Source organism: Oncorhynchus kisutch, linkage group LG8, assembly GCF_002021735.2.
Source record: "Oncorhynchus kisutch isolate 150728-3 linkage group LG8, Okis_V2, whole genome shotgun sequence".
NCBI classification, from domain to species: Eukaryota; Metazoa; Chordata; class Actinopteri; order Salmoniformes; family Salmonidae; genus Oncorhynchus; species Oncorhynchus kisutch.
This window is the reverse complement of record NC_034181.2, coordinates 37,018,273-37,034,332: the sequence shown is the minus strand read 5'-3', so window position 1 is coordinate 37,034,332 and position 16,060 is coordinate 37,018,273. Positions and strand designations below refer to the sequence as shown.

Genomic DNA, 16,060 nt, shown 5'->3' with positions numbered 1-16,060 from the left:
AGTAATTAGAACAGGGTGCTACATTCAGACAACAGTTGTGATACTGTCTTTTCAGGACAGCGGGTATTCTACCTCCAGCTTTGACCTGGTTTACTATGCTGTGTAGTGAATCTTAATGAGGGAGTCTAATACAGCTAACACTAACGAGCTCTGTACTGTTCTGTACTGTACTGTCTGTTTGAAAACAGTCCAGGTCAAATCAGGTCACTCCCAAGACAATGTAACTAGAACTTGAAAATAGAGAAAAGAGGGAAAATATAAACACAGTACACTACATAAATGAATACTCCCGTTTAGGGTTGCACATTTTGGGGTGGAAACTTTCCTGGGGAATTAACAGGAATATATGGGAATTCATGGTAATATATGGAAATTAACAAAAATAAAAATGCTCATTAATATTAATACAATTTAAATGTAGATGTTTTTTGCATTATATATATTTACATATGGAGACAGAAACATAAACCTTTTACCTTATTTTATTTTTTCCAGAACTGCAGTTTCCTCTGCTTGGAGCAGCAGTGAAGTGGGCAGGGCAGTCCTTATTTCTTCTCTTACATCTGCAGAGTCTGAACATCAGACAGGATGGCATTGTCTCCCTCAATCCGTGCAATGGCTACTGCTATAGGTTTCAGGAGTTTCAGGCTGCCTACCACTCTCTCCCAAAATACATCATCCAGGAGGATCCTCTTGATGGGGCTGTCTATATCAGCAGACTGTGATATGGCCATTTCTTGGAGAGACTCCTTCCCCTCCAGGAGACTGTCAAACATGATGACAACACCATCCCAACGGGTGTTGCTGGGTAGCTTCAATGTGGTGCTCTTATTCTTCTCACGTTGCTTGGTAGACTGCTGCTATAACTTGATGACCCTTCACATACTTAATCCTTACATCCTTGGATTTCTTGTAGAGTGTATCCATTGTTTTCAGTGCCATGATGTCCTTGTGGAGCAGATTCAATGATGAGCAGCACAGCCAATGGGTGTGATGTGAGTGTAGGACTCCTCCACTTTAGACGAAGCAGCCTTCATGTACGCAGCACTGTCACCAGTGCAAAAAGGTTCACTGCTATAAGCTAACTTTTTTTAAATGATTTTAATCCAAATTCCAGGGCTTAACTTCCCATGGAAACTTTCCAGAAAGATTCCGGAGATTTACTGGAAAGTTTCAGACCCTTTGCAACCCTTCTACCATTCGATTAGGCTAAAGCCATGTCGATGTAGTCAGACAGAAGCTTCACATTACACAGAGCCAGCAGGAAAGTGAAATGGCTGGTAAAGAGCAATGTACCGCATGCTTCATAATAGTGGGCTGTTAACGTCACCTTTCCCACAGACAGAGATAGTGTCATTGGGTCATGGACATGTGTGATGTTGACTCTTACCCAGAGAGGACTCCCAGGACCAGGTTGAGCATGAAGAAGGATCCGATGATGATGAGGGGGATGAAGTAGAGCCAGTTCCAGGTGTTGCCTGAGGCATCGTTGGCCTGGAGAAGCACACAGAGAGAGGAGGAGGGTAGACAATTATTTACATTGAAGACGGTGCTTATCGGACATTGTGTTTGGGGATGAAAAATGGTAGCAATAAACAAAACCGTTTTCTTTTGGTGTGCTACAAAAATTCCAAGATCTTGTTTAATTCCTATTGCTATCAATATGATGACGTAATGACAAAAACTCCCCCAAGTGTATTTTAACTGGAGGCCTGATGGCTGACACAAATGAATTACCTTCCTGTGATATTCAGATCTACGGCTCATCCTTCATGTTGTCAGAGCTGATAGCCCACCCCCTAACTCTCTCTCCAGCTTACTCCATCACATCCCCATTCCCAGCGACCACAACCCCCGACCCCCCTTTCTTTCTCCATCCACCTCTTCCCCTCTCCAAGATCCAACTCTATCAGGATACAAATTCATGTCAGTGACGCTAAGAGTAACAGAGAGAAGCGCTGGTGTTTATGAAGCATGTTACACTTTACAGACGGGCCAGATCTTCTCCTAGGCCATTTCAGCGCAGCCCAATGTATATCATCTGTAATTGCGAGAGGGACCTAGGGCTGCTGAAAAAGCAGGCGAAAACACATCCAAATTGGTATTTCACACATCCCCCTTCCCCCTCCTCCCACTCCCAGCTGTCTCTAAAACATCTGATCGACTGGATAAACCACCGCGCCCTTCAACCCTGAATGTTTAGCTATGCATCTATTCTACAAGGCAATATTTTGGCAAGGGAAACACATTAGTAGCAACCTCAGATATGCCAGTTTACTGTATATACTATGAAATGCAAACACATTTTATTCAACGCTTCTATTGCTTTTATATGCTTATGCTACAACGTGATAGACATGTTGTAAACGTAGATGTGGGGGATAAGTTGAGGGAGACATGATGCTCCCCAGCATGGCTGGCGCACACACTACATGTTGGAGAGTTGCAAGCTGTGAACGTCCTTGGGACTGAGCCAAGATATTACAACATTTCTGGTGTGTAGAGATATACGAATTACGACAACTCTACTACTGTACAAAAAAAATCTATACAAAAGAAATGTAAGAAGAGAAAAAAGCTAAAGCTTTATTTGAAGTTGATCCAGTTTTTTGTCTGTCAATAGGTTTATGAGAGCCACTCCACTCCAGATCTATCTACTCTAAAAAGGCACGCTTTCAGTCAACTCTCTTAGTTGATATCCCTAGATCATGACATTCAAAACGCAATCCCCCGAGAGATACTGGATTTAATGCTAAGGGGGCAGATTTAATGTCAGTGGGTCTTGGTTTCGAGGTGAAAAAACTCCATGATGATGAAGTCCTAACAGGAGCACATAGTTAAGCAATGTTTGCCTTTCATTGTGTGTGGGGATGAACAAGAGGCTTAATGGAGAAACGATAGCTTTACTGCTGTGATGGACACAATCCACACCTATCGCCGAAGAAATCAATGGGTCCCATTGGAAATACAGACAATGAAAGCTTTATGAGCTTCGAGGGAAAGGAATGGAGAAGGGAAGGTAGGGGGAGCGAGGGGGGGGGGATAGGGGAGGGGGGTTGGGGACTGAGGAAGCTGGAGCTGAAGTCATCGCTGGTTCCTGTGGTGAATTGGATCTGTATGTCATAGTGACATCCAAACCCCCACTGCAACAACGCTTATTCTGTCATTTCTCCACATAAGAGATCTAGGGCCCATATTGTTTTCATGACCCCTGTGAGAAAAGCGGAGAGCCTTAGTGGAGGCTCCTCATCAATTATTAAACCTCATTTCAGCATTAAAAGACACTTCTTTCTCCATGTTTGCGGCACAGCAAAAATGATCATTGTTTTCGATGTGAAGAAGTCTACCACTGAGGGCGATTCCACCGCTGAAAATGAGCTGAGACGTAAGCAGAAGATAATCATCTGTGATGGTGGGGGTTTTTTCTGCTAAAAGGCACAGCATAGATGTTTCGTCAATAAAATCTAAATAACATAACGCTGCCGCTCTGATCAAATGATCAGAAGCCTACTTAACTTCTTTTACAAATGAAGAGGTGCAGTAAGGTACGTCATTTCCACCGGCAGTCATGTAATATACAGATCCCTATTCAGATCCCATTGAGGTCTACCCAGAGACGGGATATACAGCATACACTCCCCTGATCAAACACGGACATGCTTTCTCTTCCTGCTGAAAGGCATTGAAGGATTGCCTGTGAGATGCTTACACATGCAAAACTCCACCACAGGCATGTAAGACAAGCATGCTCCCCTGTGGATTACATTGACAGGAGCAAAACAGGCAGGAAAGACACGACACTACAAAAGAGAAAATCCTTTGTATGGGTATATAAAGTTGTTTCACTTCTTCCCAATCAAATCAAACCTCTCCGGATGAGGCTGTACATGACTGTATGTACTGAACTATTTCCAACGACCCCAATGCACTGCCACTGACTGAATGAGCAGAGACAATATGTGCTGGGTTAATGTGGACATGCCTGACGAGAGGATAACATGCTGAGCACGCCTGATGAGGAGTCTGGGAAAGAGCAGCAAGCTACTGCACTGTAGCACACCAGACAGACAGCCATTTTACTACTGTCATATTTTACATTGTAGGAATCCAACCATGACAAAGACTGCATTGAACCACACTCGTGATGATATCTATCATCTCTATACCACTGTTGATGTGGTAGCAGCAGTACATTTGGGCTGTTAAATTTAGAGTGTGGGTTCTGGTCCATGGACAGATGGGAGCAGAGGCTTATTGACCCAAAGTTCTCCTTGTGTTCAGGATAACAGGATTATGTTGGAGAGAGCAGAGCCGGGGTCTGGCTGGCAGGCTGGAGGAGAGGAGCATTTGTTTCCCATTATCCCCTGGTCTCCTGCAGCTAACGCTCGCCTTCCCTCCTCTCTGCTCCATTCTTTCTCATCAGGCCCCCCAGAGAGAGAGCAGCAGAGCAATAGACCGAATGGGAATACCATTTCATACAGCCGGAGTAGTGTGTGTCTCTCTCTAATATAGGCGAGGGCAAGGAACACCCTGTTCCAGAATTCAAGAGCCCATAAAGAGCAAAGACAATTTCCATTGTAAACGTGCATTGGAAGTTGTGACTTTTACATTTCAGCACCATGGACAGAGACACATGAAGCCATGTCTCTCCCAATCCTGTCTTTCTCACTCTGTCTTTCGTTACTGGCTGCTGTTGCACCAATGAGCTAACTAACACACCCTCTCTGTTGCATGGGGTCATTTTAGATTTCAGCACCATGGACATAAAATATATAGCTATGTTTGTTTTCCTATCATTTTGTTTTCCCATCATTGCCTGCAGTCTATGAAAAGTGTCAGGAGGAGACTATTCCCTTCCATTCTTCCATTCACTGCTGCCCCAGTGCAGTAGCTAGCTAACCCACCCAGACAGGCGGGGCTCTCTCTGTTGCGTGGAGTCTTCATCCATCTCTGCTCCCTGAGGGGCTATTTTTAATCATTTAACCAGTGATTAATCAATACAGCAATGTGACTAGCAAAGCAAGGAGCAGCAGGCTGGGTGACACAACTGCACAGAATACTGACTGGCCTTCTATTTACACAGACTCAACAGTTTACAACCAACTCCCTCCCAACAGGTTAATGTGTCCAGCTAACTAAAGGTACACACGTAAAGTTACTAAATAATCACATAATAGTAGAGTCTAGGCTACTTATTATACCATTCCTTGAAATGTCCCCCCCCCCCCCTATGACAGAGGCTAAACACATACAGTGGGGCAAAAAAGTATTTAGTCAGCCACCAATTGTGCAAGTTCTCCCACTTAAAAAGATGAGAGAGGCCTGTAATTTTCATCATAGGTACACTTCAACTATGACAGACAAACTTAGAAAATAATTCCAGAAAATCACATTGTAGGATTTTTAATGAATTTATTTGCAAATTATGGTGGAAAATAAGTATTTGGTAAATAACAAAAGTTTATCTCAATACTTTGTGATATACCCTTTGTTGGCAATGATAGAGGTCAAACGTTTGACGAAGCCACTCCTTCGTTGCCCGGGCGGTGTGTTTGGGATCATTGTCATGCTTCAAAGCATTCTTTGTTTTCCAGACACGACAAGTTGAGTTTTTACCAAAAAGTTATATTTTGGTTTCATCTGACCATATGACATTCTCCCAATCTTCTTCTGGATCATCCAAATGCTCTCTAGCAAACTTCAGACGGGCATGGACATGTACTGGCTTAAGCAGGGGGACACGTCTGGCACTGCAGGATTTGAGTCCTTGGCGACGTAGTGTGTTACTGATGGTAGACTTTGTTACTTTGGTCCCAGCTCTCTGCAGGTCATTCACTAGTTCCCCCCGTGTGGTTCTGGGATTTTTGCTCACCGTTCCTGTGATCATTTTGACCCCACGGGGTGAGATCTTGCGTGGAGCCCCAGATCGAGGGAGATTATCAGTGGTCTTGTATGACTTCCATTTCCTAATAATTGCTCCCACAGTTGATTTCTTCAAACCAAGCTGCTTACCTATTGCAGATTCAGTCTTCCCAGCCTGGTGCAGGTCTACAATTTTGTTTCTGGTGTCCTTTGACAGCTCTTTGGTCTTGGCCATAGTGGAGTTTGGAGTGTGACTGTTTGAGGTTGTGGACAGGTGTCTTTTATACTGATAACAATTTCAAACAGGTGCCATTAATACAGGTAACGAGTGAAGGACAGATGAGCCTCCTAAAGAAGAAGTTACAGGTCTGTGAGAACCAGAAATCTTGCTTGTTTGTAGGTGACCAAATACTTATTTTCCACCATAATTTGCAAATGAATTCATAAATAATCCTACAATGTGATTTTCTGGATTTTAATTTCTCATTTTGTCTGTCATAGTTGAAGTGTACCTATGATGAAAATTACAGGCCTCTCTCATCTTTTTAAGTGGGAGAACTTGCACAATTGTTGGCTGACTAAATACTTTTTTGCCCCACTGTACATGTGTCACAACAGCAGCTGGTGACAGATAAACCGATGTGGACTTTGGCTTAAAGAAGACAGAGGGAGTTAACGTGGTTTTAATGGTTAACACATCACAGCATTGAGGACAGTGGTCATTCAGAGCGTGGCAGCAAATACATTGAATGGCTTAAAAACTGTAAAAACATCAGGGGAATCTGATCTGTTCTTAACAGTGAGGGTAAACAGGACAACTGAAATTGTTGAAAGAATTGGCATTTCTTGTGAAAACATGTCAACGGGGATTGAGAGAGGACAAATCTGGTGACAGACATATCTAGATGGAGTGCATCTATAATGCAGCATCCTCCCCTCTGCCTCCCCTCCTCCCTCCCTCCGCCTGTGTTGTAAACATAGTGTTATCCGTTGCCACGATTCCATCAGAGGAACTGGAAGAGAGCCCTCTTTTTACAGGTGGTTTGGAATATACATCTGAGTCCCATGGAGCCCAGTGCTGTGGTGGGCGTGGGCCTCTCTCCCGGGCCAAGCCGCTACCTGACCTTTCTCTATCTGGACTAGACTGGACTAGACTAGACTGGACTAGACTGCACTGGACCTCACAGGAGGGAAATCAGGGAAATATACAATGGATGGAAGACATCTTAGACCCATTTTTCACATGTTGAGCATGTATTTTGTCCTTCAAGCCTCAATGAGGCTTTGCAGAGAAAAGCTACACTTAACCACTGCCCTGTCACCCTTGACATTTTAGAGCTAACACATACATCGGCCCAGTCTCCCCACTAGGGAGAAGGGAGCAGGCAATAGCATGGTATCAGGCTGGAGGTACTGTACACAGAGGAAAACAATTGTGTTCATCTGAGAGAGCCAGGCCTGTAAACACAGCAAGGACTCTCTCTCTCTCTGCTGCACTGCCCTTTGATAGGGCCAAAACAGCACTGTGCTACTGCTATTGTATCAGGGACCTTTTACTACTATTTACTACTGATGGCTTTGGATTTCTGAACTTTAAATATTATTCATCATTAGTTATAATAGAGACACGAGGGGTGCCATAGCTGAGGGTCGACACCAGACGTGAATGGATAGCTGTAGGAGGAAGGTATATGGGTGGGTGCAATTAAGCTTGGAATGTACTGAGTGTAGGGAAAACGATCACATGTGGCAGGCATTGGTAAGGGGAGAGAGCCATGGATTAGTGAGGAAGGGGGTTGAGGTCAGGTCAGGTCCCGTTAAGGGAAAAGGAACAATTTATTGCCCGTATCACTTAGTTTCCTGCCTAGCAATAAAGATACAATGTTTAGCGAGAAGGAGGAAACTCCACCCAAAGTGAGGTACATACACCACCACAATAGTAAACATGTTTTTGTCGGTTCAGCTGTTCGATCCTTTGGGAAGAATAAACTTGGTTTAAGCTTTCATAGTGTCCGTCGAGCTCTTACTCTGATAATTAGAACCGAACACTACATAGAAGACTGCTCAGCTTTTCTGCTCATAAGCCCACAGAGAAGGATATTTATCACCAGGAGAGCAGAGGATTGATGGGCTTAATAGGGAGAGAAGGGAACACGAAGAAGATAATTGAGTGTCAGTTTAGTAGTCTTGTGATGTAGGCTATTTGTGATTTTGCTATCTATTGTAAATATGCTAGGTTTGTGTATGCTAAATGCCATTTAAAAAAAGCATGAATGGATATAAAAGGATCATAAATATTTATGATCTTTCTATATCCATACATGTTTTTTAATTAAATCTCACGTAGGCTAGTATCAAACTTTGCTGTGGGGTCGTGGACACAGTATGCACGGTTATTTGAGCTATCTGATTGACCAGCGTGGTAGGCACACTTGATTTAGCCACAGCTCTCCTGGTTTGTCCTTTCAGGCAAATGAAATGGTTCAAAATGGAAACACTTGGCCTACCCAGCACCTGACACAGGGCTTCTGAATCAAGTGCAACTACCAACAACAGCGCAAGACAAAACAAAAAAATTCAAGCGCAAGCCTTTATCGTTGTCTTTTCTGCCTTGAAGATCAACCGGTCGATCGGACCGGTTTGTGACCACTGTATTAGAGTGTGCAGCTTTTCCTTTGATTTTAAAGTCTGCGGACTCTATTATAAGAAACCTAATGCAATGGTAAATATTAGCGCTGGCACTATAGGTCTGGGGGTGTGTCCAAAATATTTATGCTATTTTCACAGCAGGAAGAATGAACATAAAAGCTGACGTATATATCATTTTTTCACCTTTATTTAACCACGCAAGTCAGAGAAGAACAAATTCTTATTTGCAATGATGGACTACCAGGTTAACTGCCTTGTTCAGGGGCAGAACGGAAAATTTGTACCTTGTCAGCAACCTTTCGGTTACTGGCCCAATGCTCTAATCACTAGGCTACTTGCCGCCCCAATAGGCTAAGAGAATGATGAGCGGATGTCGTCAACCTTCTTTTCAAAGTGGTTGACAAAGTCGTCCTCAGAGAGGGAGGAGGGAGGGGGTGGAGAATTAAGGAGGGAGGAGTAGGTGGACTAGTTTCTTAGGGTTAGAGGCAGAAGCTTGAAATTTAGAGTGATAGAAAGTGGCTACAGCAGATACAGAAGAAGAGAAGGTAGAGAAGAGGGTGGAAGGATGATAGGTCCTGCGGAAGTTTAGTTTTCCTCCAGTTTCGCTTAGCTGCCTACAGCCCTGTTCTGTAAGCTCGCAATGAGTCACTCAGCCACACGGAGCAGGAGGGGAGGCCGAGCCTGCCAGGAGGAAAGGGGACAGTGCGAGTCATAGGATTCGGAAAGGGAGGAGAGAGGCAGAATCAGGAGACCGGAGAAGGACTTAGCAGAAGGGAGAGATGATAGGATAGAAGAGGAGAGTGTAGTAGGCAAGAGAGAGAGAGAAGATTGCGACGGCGCATGACCATCTGGGTAAGGGCTGAGTGGCTAGGGTTGGAGGAAAGGGAGACAGAAAAGGAGCCTCTAGTAACGATGAGGTCAAGCATATTGCCTGCCTTGTGAGTGGGAGGGGACTGGGAACAGGGTGAGGTCAAAAGAGAGAGTTGGAAAGAAATTAATAGGAGGCAGACGTCAGGAGGTTGAAGTCGTCAAGTACAAAGAGTGGTGAACCATCGTCGGGAAATGAGCTTATCAAGGTGTCAAGCTCATTGAGGAACTCTAAGGGCACCGGGTGGGCGATAGATGGCAACAATGTTAAGCTTGAGTGGTCAAGTGACAGTGACATCATGAAATTCAAATGAGGAGATGGACAGGTGAGAGAGGGAGAAAAGAGTAGACCTGTGCCACCATTGTGACGACCAGATGCTCTCGGACTATGAGACAAAATGTAGTCAGATGAAGAGAGAGCAGCTGGAGTAGCAGTGTTCTCTGGGGTGATCCGTGTCTCTGTCAGGAGACAGTAGCTGAAGGGCAGTTTTAACTGAGATTAAATTGGGGTTCTTGATCGCAGCTCAGCAATTCCAAACGCTGCCAGAGACACAGACTTCCACATGGGTTGTGCGCGCAGGGTACACTCAATTTGAAGGGTTGCAGTCAAGGGGTGCGGAGCGTCTGTAAAGTTTATAGGGAGAAGAGTGAACAGGTATAGAAAACACACACATATTTCCCAAAGCTACAAATGAGCTAAATGAGATCATCTGAAAATAACAAGGTAAGAGATACTGAAGTGAGAGAGTGGGATGGAGACTTCCTCTCTTTCCGTCCTCGAACAACTCCGCAGAACAACTCAGCAGAACCGTGTTAGTTTTGCGATGAGACCGCCGCTGAGAAAACAGGGGAGAATGAAGTACTAATACTAATTGCTAATTGCCTTGAAAATATGAAGAGCACACCTCCCGGTACTAATTGCTGATTAACTAGGAGTGGAGAAACCACTCCACATCCAATACAGCCACTGATTACCAAAACAACAACAGTCACAAATTGCCCTGCCCCTTAATCCTGGTTGATCTGTCGACAATCATTTGCAAGTTAATAGCAGTCAGCAGTTCACACACCAAGTAGGCTACTGGGAAGACAGACAGCACTTAAAGTAGTTGGCCTGCGCTAGCAAAAAGACAGTACTAAACAACAGCAGATAAAGACTACAATTCTACTTATCACTCCTGGACATATCAGGCGTCCTGTAGCTCTAGAATTAAGCACTATTCACTACTGATAAGAAAAAGACAGTGAATAATTGGAATCAAATTCTAATCCAAAGGCTATGTCTAAATATACCGTAGCTACATGCACCGTAATTGCTCCCCATGGGCATATAATATTAAAGCAATGTAGACTATGGAGGGTTTTAGGCACATGCAAACGTTTCACCGGAGCTGGACAAAGATCCAATGTAAAGAGAAATGGGGAATGTCCACTCACCGTTCTACTGCTCCCAAATGTAATATTTTATAAACATCAAGGAACCTTTACAGATCTCATTCTCACTTCTATAGATTTAGCAGACGGCTCCACAATTGCATTGCATGTGAGCCATGGACGTTCTCACAAAGCCAAAGGATGGTCAATCATTCTTAGTAATCAAAACAAACAAAAAAACAGGCAATTTGTTTTTATTTTTACTACAACAACATTTCTTAATAGGATGGTGTCAGATGCATGATATCATAAATCACATCTCTCGTTCCATGAGCATAAGTCTCTGTGTGCACACGTACTGTAGGCCTAAATGTCATTACGTATAACACTCACAGAACCGGACCGCCGAATGTTGAACCTCGTAGCGCATACAAATTGTCTGTCCGAGGTTGCAACACTCACTACCGAGTTCCAAACTGCCTCTGGAAGCAATGTCAGCACATAAACTGTTTGTTGGGAGCTTCCTGAAATGGGTTTCCATGGCCGAGCAGCTGCACACACGCCTAATATCACCATGCACAATTCCAAGCATCGGCGTGATGAATCACGCTTCAGCATCTGGCAGTCCGACTGACGCTACCTGCTCCAATGCATATTGCCAACTGTAAGGTTTGGTGGAGGAGGAATAATGGTCTGGGGCTATTTTCCATGGTTCGGCCCCTTAGTTCCAGTGAAGGGAAATCTTAACGCTACAGCATACAGGTTCCTAAGGTTCCATACAGGTTCCTAAAGCATACAGGTTCAGAACACAGGTTCCTAACGTGGACAGACAGACAGACATTCTAGAGGATTCTGTGCTTCCAACTTTGAGGCAACAGTTTGGGGAAGGCCTTTTCCTGTTTCAGCATGGCAATGTCCCCATGCACAAAGCGAGGTCCATACAGAAATGGTTTGTCGCGATCGATGTGGAAGAACTTGAGTGTGCCAAGAGTGCAAAGCTGTCATCAAGGCAAAGGGTGGCTACTTTGAAGAATGTCAAATCTAAAATAGATTTTGATTGGTTTAACACTTTTTTGTTTACTACATGATTCCATGTGTTATTTCATAGTTTTGATGTCTTCACTATTATTCTACAATGTAGAAAATAGTCTAAATAAATAAAAACCATTGAATGAGCAGGTATCCAAACGTTTGACTGGTATTGTGTACATATATATATATTATTTACATAAGTGTTCGGGATAAAATAAAATAAACATGTTACCAAGATTATTATTATTTTTAAATATTGTTTATCAGTTATTGTAAGTACAAAATTGAAAATATGTTAGCAGTAAACATTCATATGATTAGGCCCCATCCGGAAAGGGTAATTGAAACAACAAAACAGAGATAATTTTTTTTTGACTATCCCAAGATGACATCAGAAAGATTGAACCACAGAGATACAATATAATACTATTTATTTCTGTGGATCGAAACATCCAATCTGAGCCCGCTCTACCATGCTATCTGAGTGTCCCATCTGCTGGGCTGTCTGAGACTGAGACGTAGGAGAAGCAGTTATCAGGGCTGATGGATGACGAGGCTGATGATGTGAACACAGGTTCCTAATGTGGACAGACAGACAGACAGACAGACAGACAGGAAATGAGACGTGCCAACGACAGCCAACGCTGTCTCTCCGCCCTAACACCTCAATCAGAAACAGCAGCCTTCACATTTGAGCAGACCTCCTGAACTGAAGGCCACATTACCAGGCTGTCAGTTAGACCAGGCAAAGACAGGGCAGCCTTGTGATGAATAGGACGATCTTAGCCTGTCCTCCTGTGCTCAAAGGCTAATTCTGGATTAACAGACACTAATTTAATGGGATTATTAATCATGCTAATTGTGACACTGTCTAATGCTGTCGGGGAAAGGTGGAAAATATGCCCCACAATATTGTAGACAGCAGTGGTGGTCAGTACCATTAAGATGAGGGAGGACGATTTATTTTTATGAGCATGGCCTTATTTCTATTACAGCATATCGGATGACTGTCATTCATATTCCATTCAGCCAGTTCAATGTAACAGTAATAGATTTAGGCTACTACATGATACACAAATTGTCCCTATACCCATCACGAGGCTGCTACAACCTAGCACATGATTGAAAGTTCACAAAGTAAGTGCACACAGGTTGAGAGACAAAATTGAAGACACAAACAGTGACACATGGACAGACAGTGACATTCACCCCCCCTTGGCATTTTTCCTATTTTGCTGCCTTATAAACTGGAATTAAATTGGATTTTTGGGGTTGTATCATTTGATTTACACATTATGCCTACCACTTTGAAGAGCAAAATATATATTTTTTGTGTGAAACAAACAAGAATTAAGACAAAAAAAAATAACTATTCACCCCCCAGTCTCAAATCTCTGGAAGACTGAAACAGGTTTCCCTCAATAATTTCCCTGTATTTAGCACCATCCATCATTCCTTCCATTCTGACCAGTTTCCCAGTCCCTGCCGATGAAAAACATCCCCAGAGCATAATGCTGCCACCACCATGCTTCAAGGTGGGGATGGTGTTCTCGGGGTGATGAGAGGTGTTGGGTTTTCACCAGACCTAGCGTCCCCGATGACCAAAAAGTACAATTTTTGTCTCATCTGACCAGAGTACCTTTTTCCATATGTTTGGGGAGTCTCCCACGTGCCTCTCAAACACCAAGCGTTTGCTTATTATTTTCTGGCCACTCTTCCGTAAAGCCCAACTCTGTGGAGTGTACGGCTTAAAGTGGTCCTATGGACAGATACTCCAATCTCCGCTGTGGAGCTTTGCAGCTCCTTCAGGGTTATCTTTGGTTTCTTTGTTGCCTGTCAGATTCATGCCCTCCTTGCCTGGTCCTCGAGTTTTGGTGGATGGCCCTCTCTTGGTGGGTGGCCCTCTGTTGTGGTGCCATATTCTTTCAATTTTTTAATAATGAATTTAATGGTGCTCCGTGGGATGTTCAAAGTTACTGATCTTTTTTTATAACCAAACCCTGATCTGTACTTCTCCACAACTTTGTCCCTGACCTGTTTGGAGAGATCCTTGGTCTTCATAGTGCTGCTTGCTTGGTGGTGCCCCTTGCTTAGTGGTGTTGCAGATTCTGGGGCCTTTCAGAACAGGTGTATATATACTGACATCATGTGACAGATCATGTGACACTTAGATTGCACCCAGGTGGACTTTATTTAACTCATTATGTGACTTCTGAAGGTAATTGGTTGCACCAGATCTTATTCAGGGGTTTCATAGCAAAGGGGGTGAATACATATGCACGAACCACAATTTTTTTTTTTTTTATCATTTTTTAAACAAGAACACGTTTTTTTTCATTTCACTTCACCAATTTGGATAATTTTGTGTATGTCCATTACATGAAATCCCCCCCAAAATCTATTTAAATTACATGTTGTAATGCAACAAAATAGGAAAAACACCAAGGGGGTGAATACTTTTGCAAGGCACTGTATAGGATGTAATCATTAGTCCAACAGTTGCAGATGAGAGTTTCTATTGGACAATTTGTATGAAATTCAGTGAGGAGAATGCCCCCCCCTTCCTCTTCTGAGGAGTCTCAACTTGTAGGCAGAGTTGTTAATCTGTACTATTAGGGAGTGAACCAAGCAGTGTAGAATATTGAAAGTGAATGAACAGTGGATCAACTTCAGTTGGTATCACTTCTATTGAATTGGAGTAACAGACGACAGAGGAATGTGATCTCATCAACCATCATGACCTCTGATAGTCTGTCCCTCTCAGCATTCTGAGCATGCCTCTTCTCCCCCCTCTCTCCATTTCTGTGAATAGAGAGGTAAAGAGCTGGGGAGCTGGAGAGCATCCTTCTCAGCTGGTAGACTCCTCCCTCTCCCAGGGTTGGGACAGCACCAGCATGGCACCGCGTTGGCCAGCGTCAGGGAAGAGAGAGGCAGGGTAAAGCATTGGGTGCCAGAAGACTGGCATATGCTGCTCCCCGTCAGGCATGGCAGCAGTGGGAATGGAGCAGAGTGGGCATGAAGCTGGGAATGAGATGCCACAGGTGGCAATCCTGGCTGTTTCTGAAAGAGCCACCTTCGTATAGAAGACAGGCTGCATTGATGCGCATGCTTTAACATGGAGACTACTGTATTCACACACCATGCTCCTTTCAGCTAATTATCATTTCCTATCAACTATTGGGGCTCAGTAACTGTTGATTAAAATTGCTGTAGAAAATCCTGCTAAGAGAGGAATACATTCTGAATGCAAAGGTATCTAAAACCACACACAGAAAGTCTTATTGCAAAATCGTAGACTGTCCCTAGGGCTGTCAAGCAAATAACTGTCGGTCTCACGCTAATTGACCATGAATGATCATAAACACATTTAGTGTTGCTTCCTCCACACATAGCCTACAAGCCACTGATGCAGACCTTTGAAACATCTACATTTTAAAAAGTCTAATAAATCCATGTAATATAGCCTACACCTTCAAAATAAATGCATTATTTATTTTTAGACAGGTCTAAAGAAATATGATATGTAGAAAATGTAGTCTATTTCAGAAGAACAGAATCGTTGTTGTGAGTTGTCCTTATGTTAGATCCTGATCTGGCTATGCCATATGGCTGTGGGCTATATTAGTTCATTTAACAGACAAGATTTGGTTTGAATTCCGTGGCATTATTTTCTAGTATGAAGAATACAATTGAACAAAGCTGAGTAAATAGAAAGGATATTTTCTCCAAACGATTTGAGGGAGTGCACACACGCGGCTATTCTGTGTTGAGCAAAGAAATAGGTATTCCTACATGCTTAATTTAGAGTTATTAACTTTTTATGGCTGCAGGGGCAGTATTGAGTAGCTTGGATGAAAAGGTGCCCATTGTAAACGGCCAGCTCCTCAGTCTCAGTTGCTAATATATGCATATTATTATTATTATTATTGGATAGAAAACATTCTGAAGTTTCTAAAACTGTTTGAATTATGTCTGTGAGTATAACATAACTCCTATTGCAGGCAAAAACCTGAGAAGTTCCACTTCCTGTTTGGATTATTTTCTGGGGGTGGCAGATTTTCAACCAAGCGCTCATTGAAATTACAGCGAGATATGGATGAGTTTTCACTTCTTACGCCTTCCACTAGATGTCAACAGTCAATAGAACTTTGTCTGATGACTCTAATGTAAAGGGGGGTCGAATGAGACAGGAAATAGTCACCACTGCCACGAGTTGACCATGCTCTCACCATGTGCGTTCACAGGGGAAGGACCTGCATTCCACAGGTCATCTGAA

General features: G+C 43.3%; 1 protein-coding gene across 1 annotated transcript in view; it reads right to left on the bottom strand.

Moving 5' to 3' along the window:
- Nucleotides 1-16,060, bottom strand: part of LOC109895754 (voltage-dependent N-type calcium channel subunit alpha-1B) — a 139,378-nt gene that overhangs the window by 76,438 nt on the left and 46,880 nt on the right. The window contains exon 7 of the mRNA XM_031830253.1: nucleotides 1,391-1,494. Coding sequence (XP_031686113.1) covers nucleotides 1,391-1,494 — 104 coding nt within the window. The remainder of the gene's footprint in view (nucleotides 1-1,390; nucleotides 1,495-16,060) is intronic.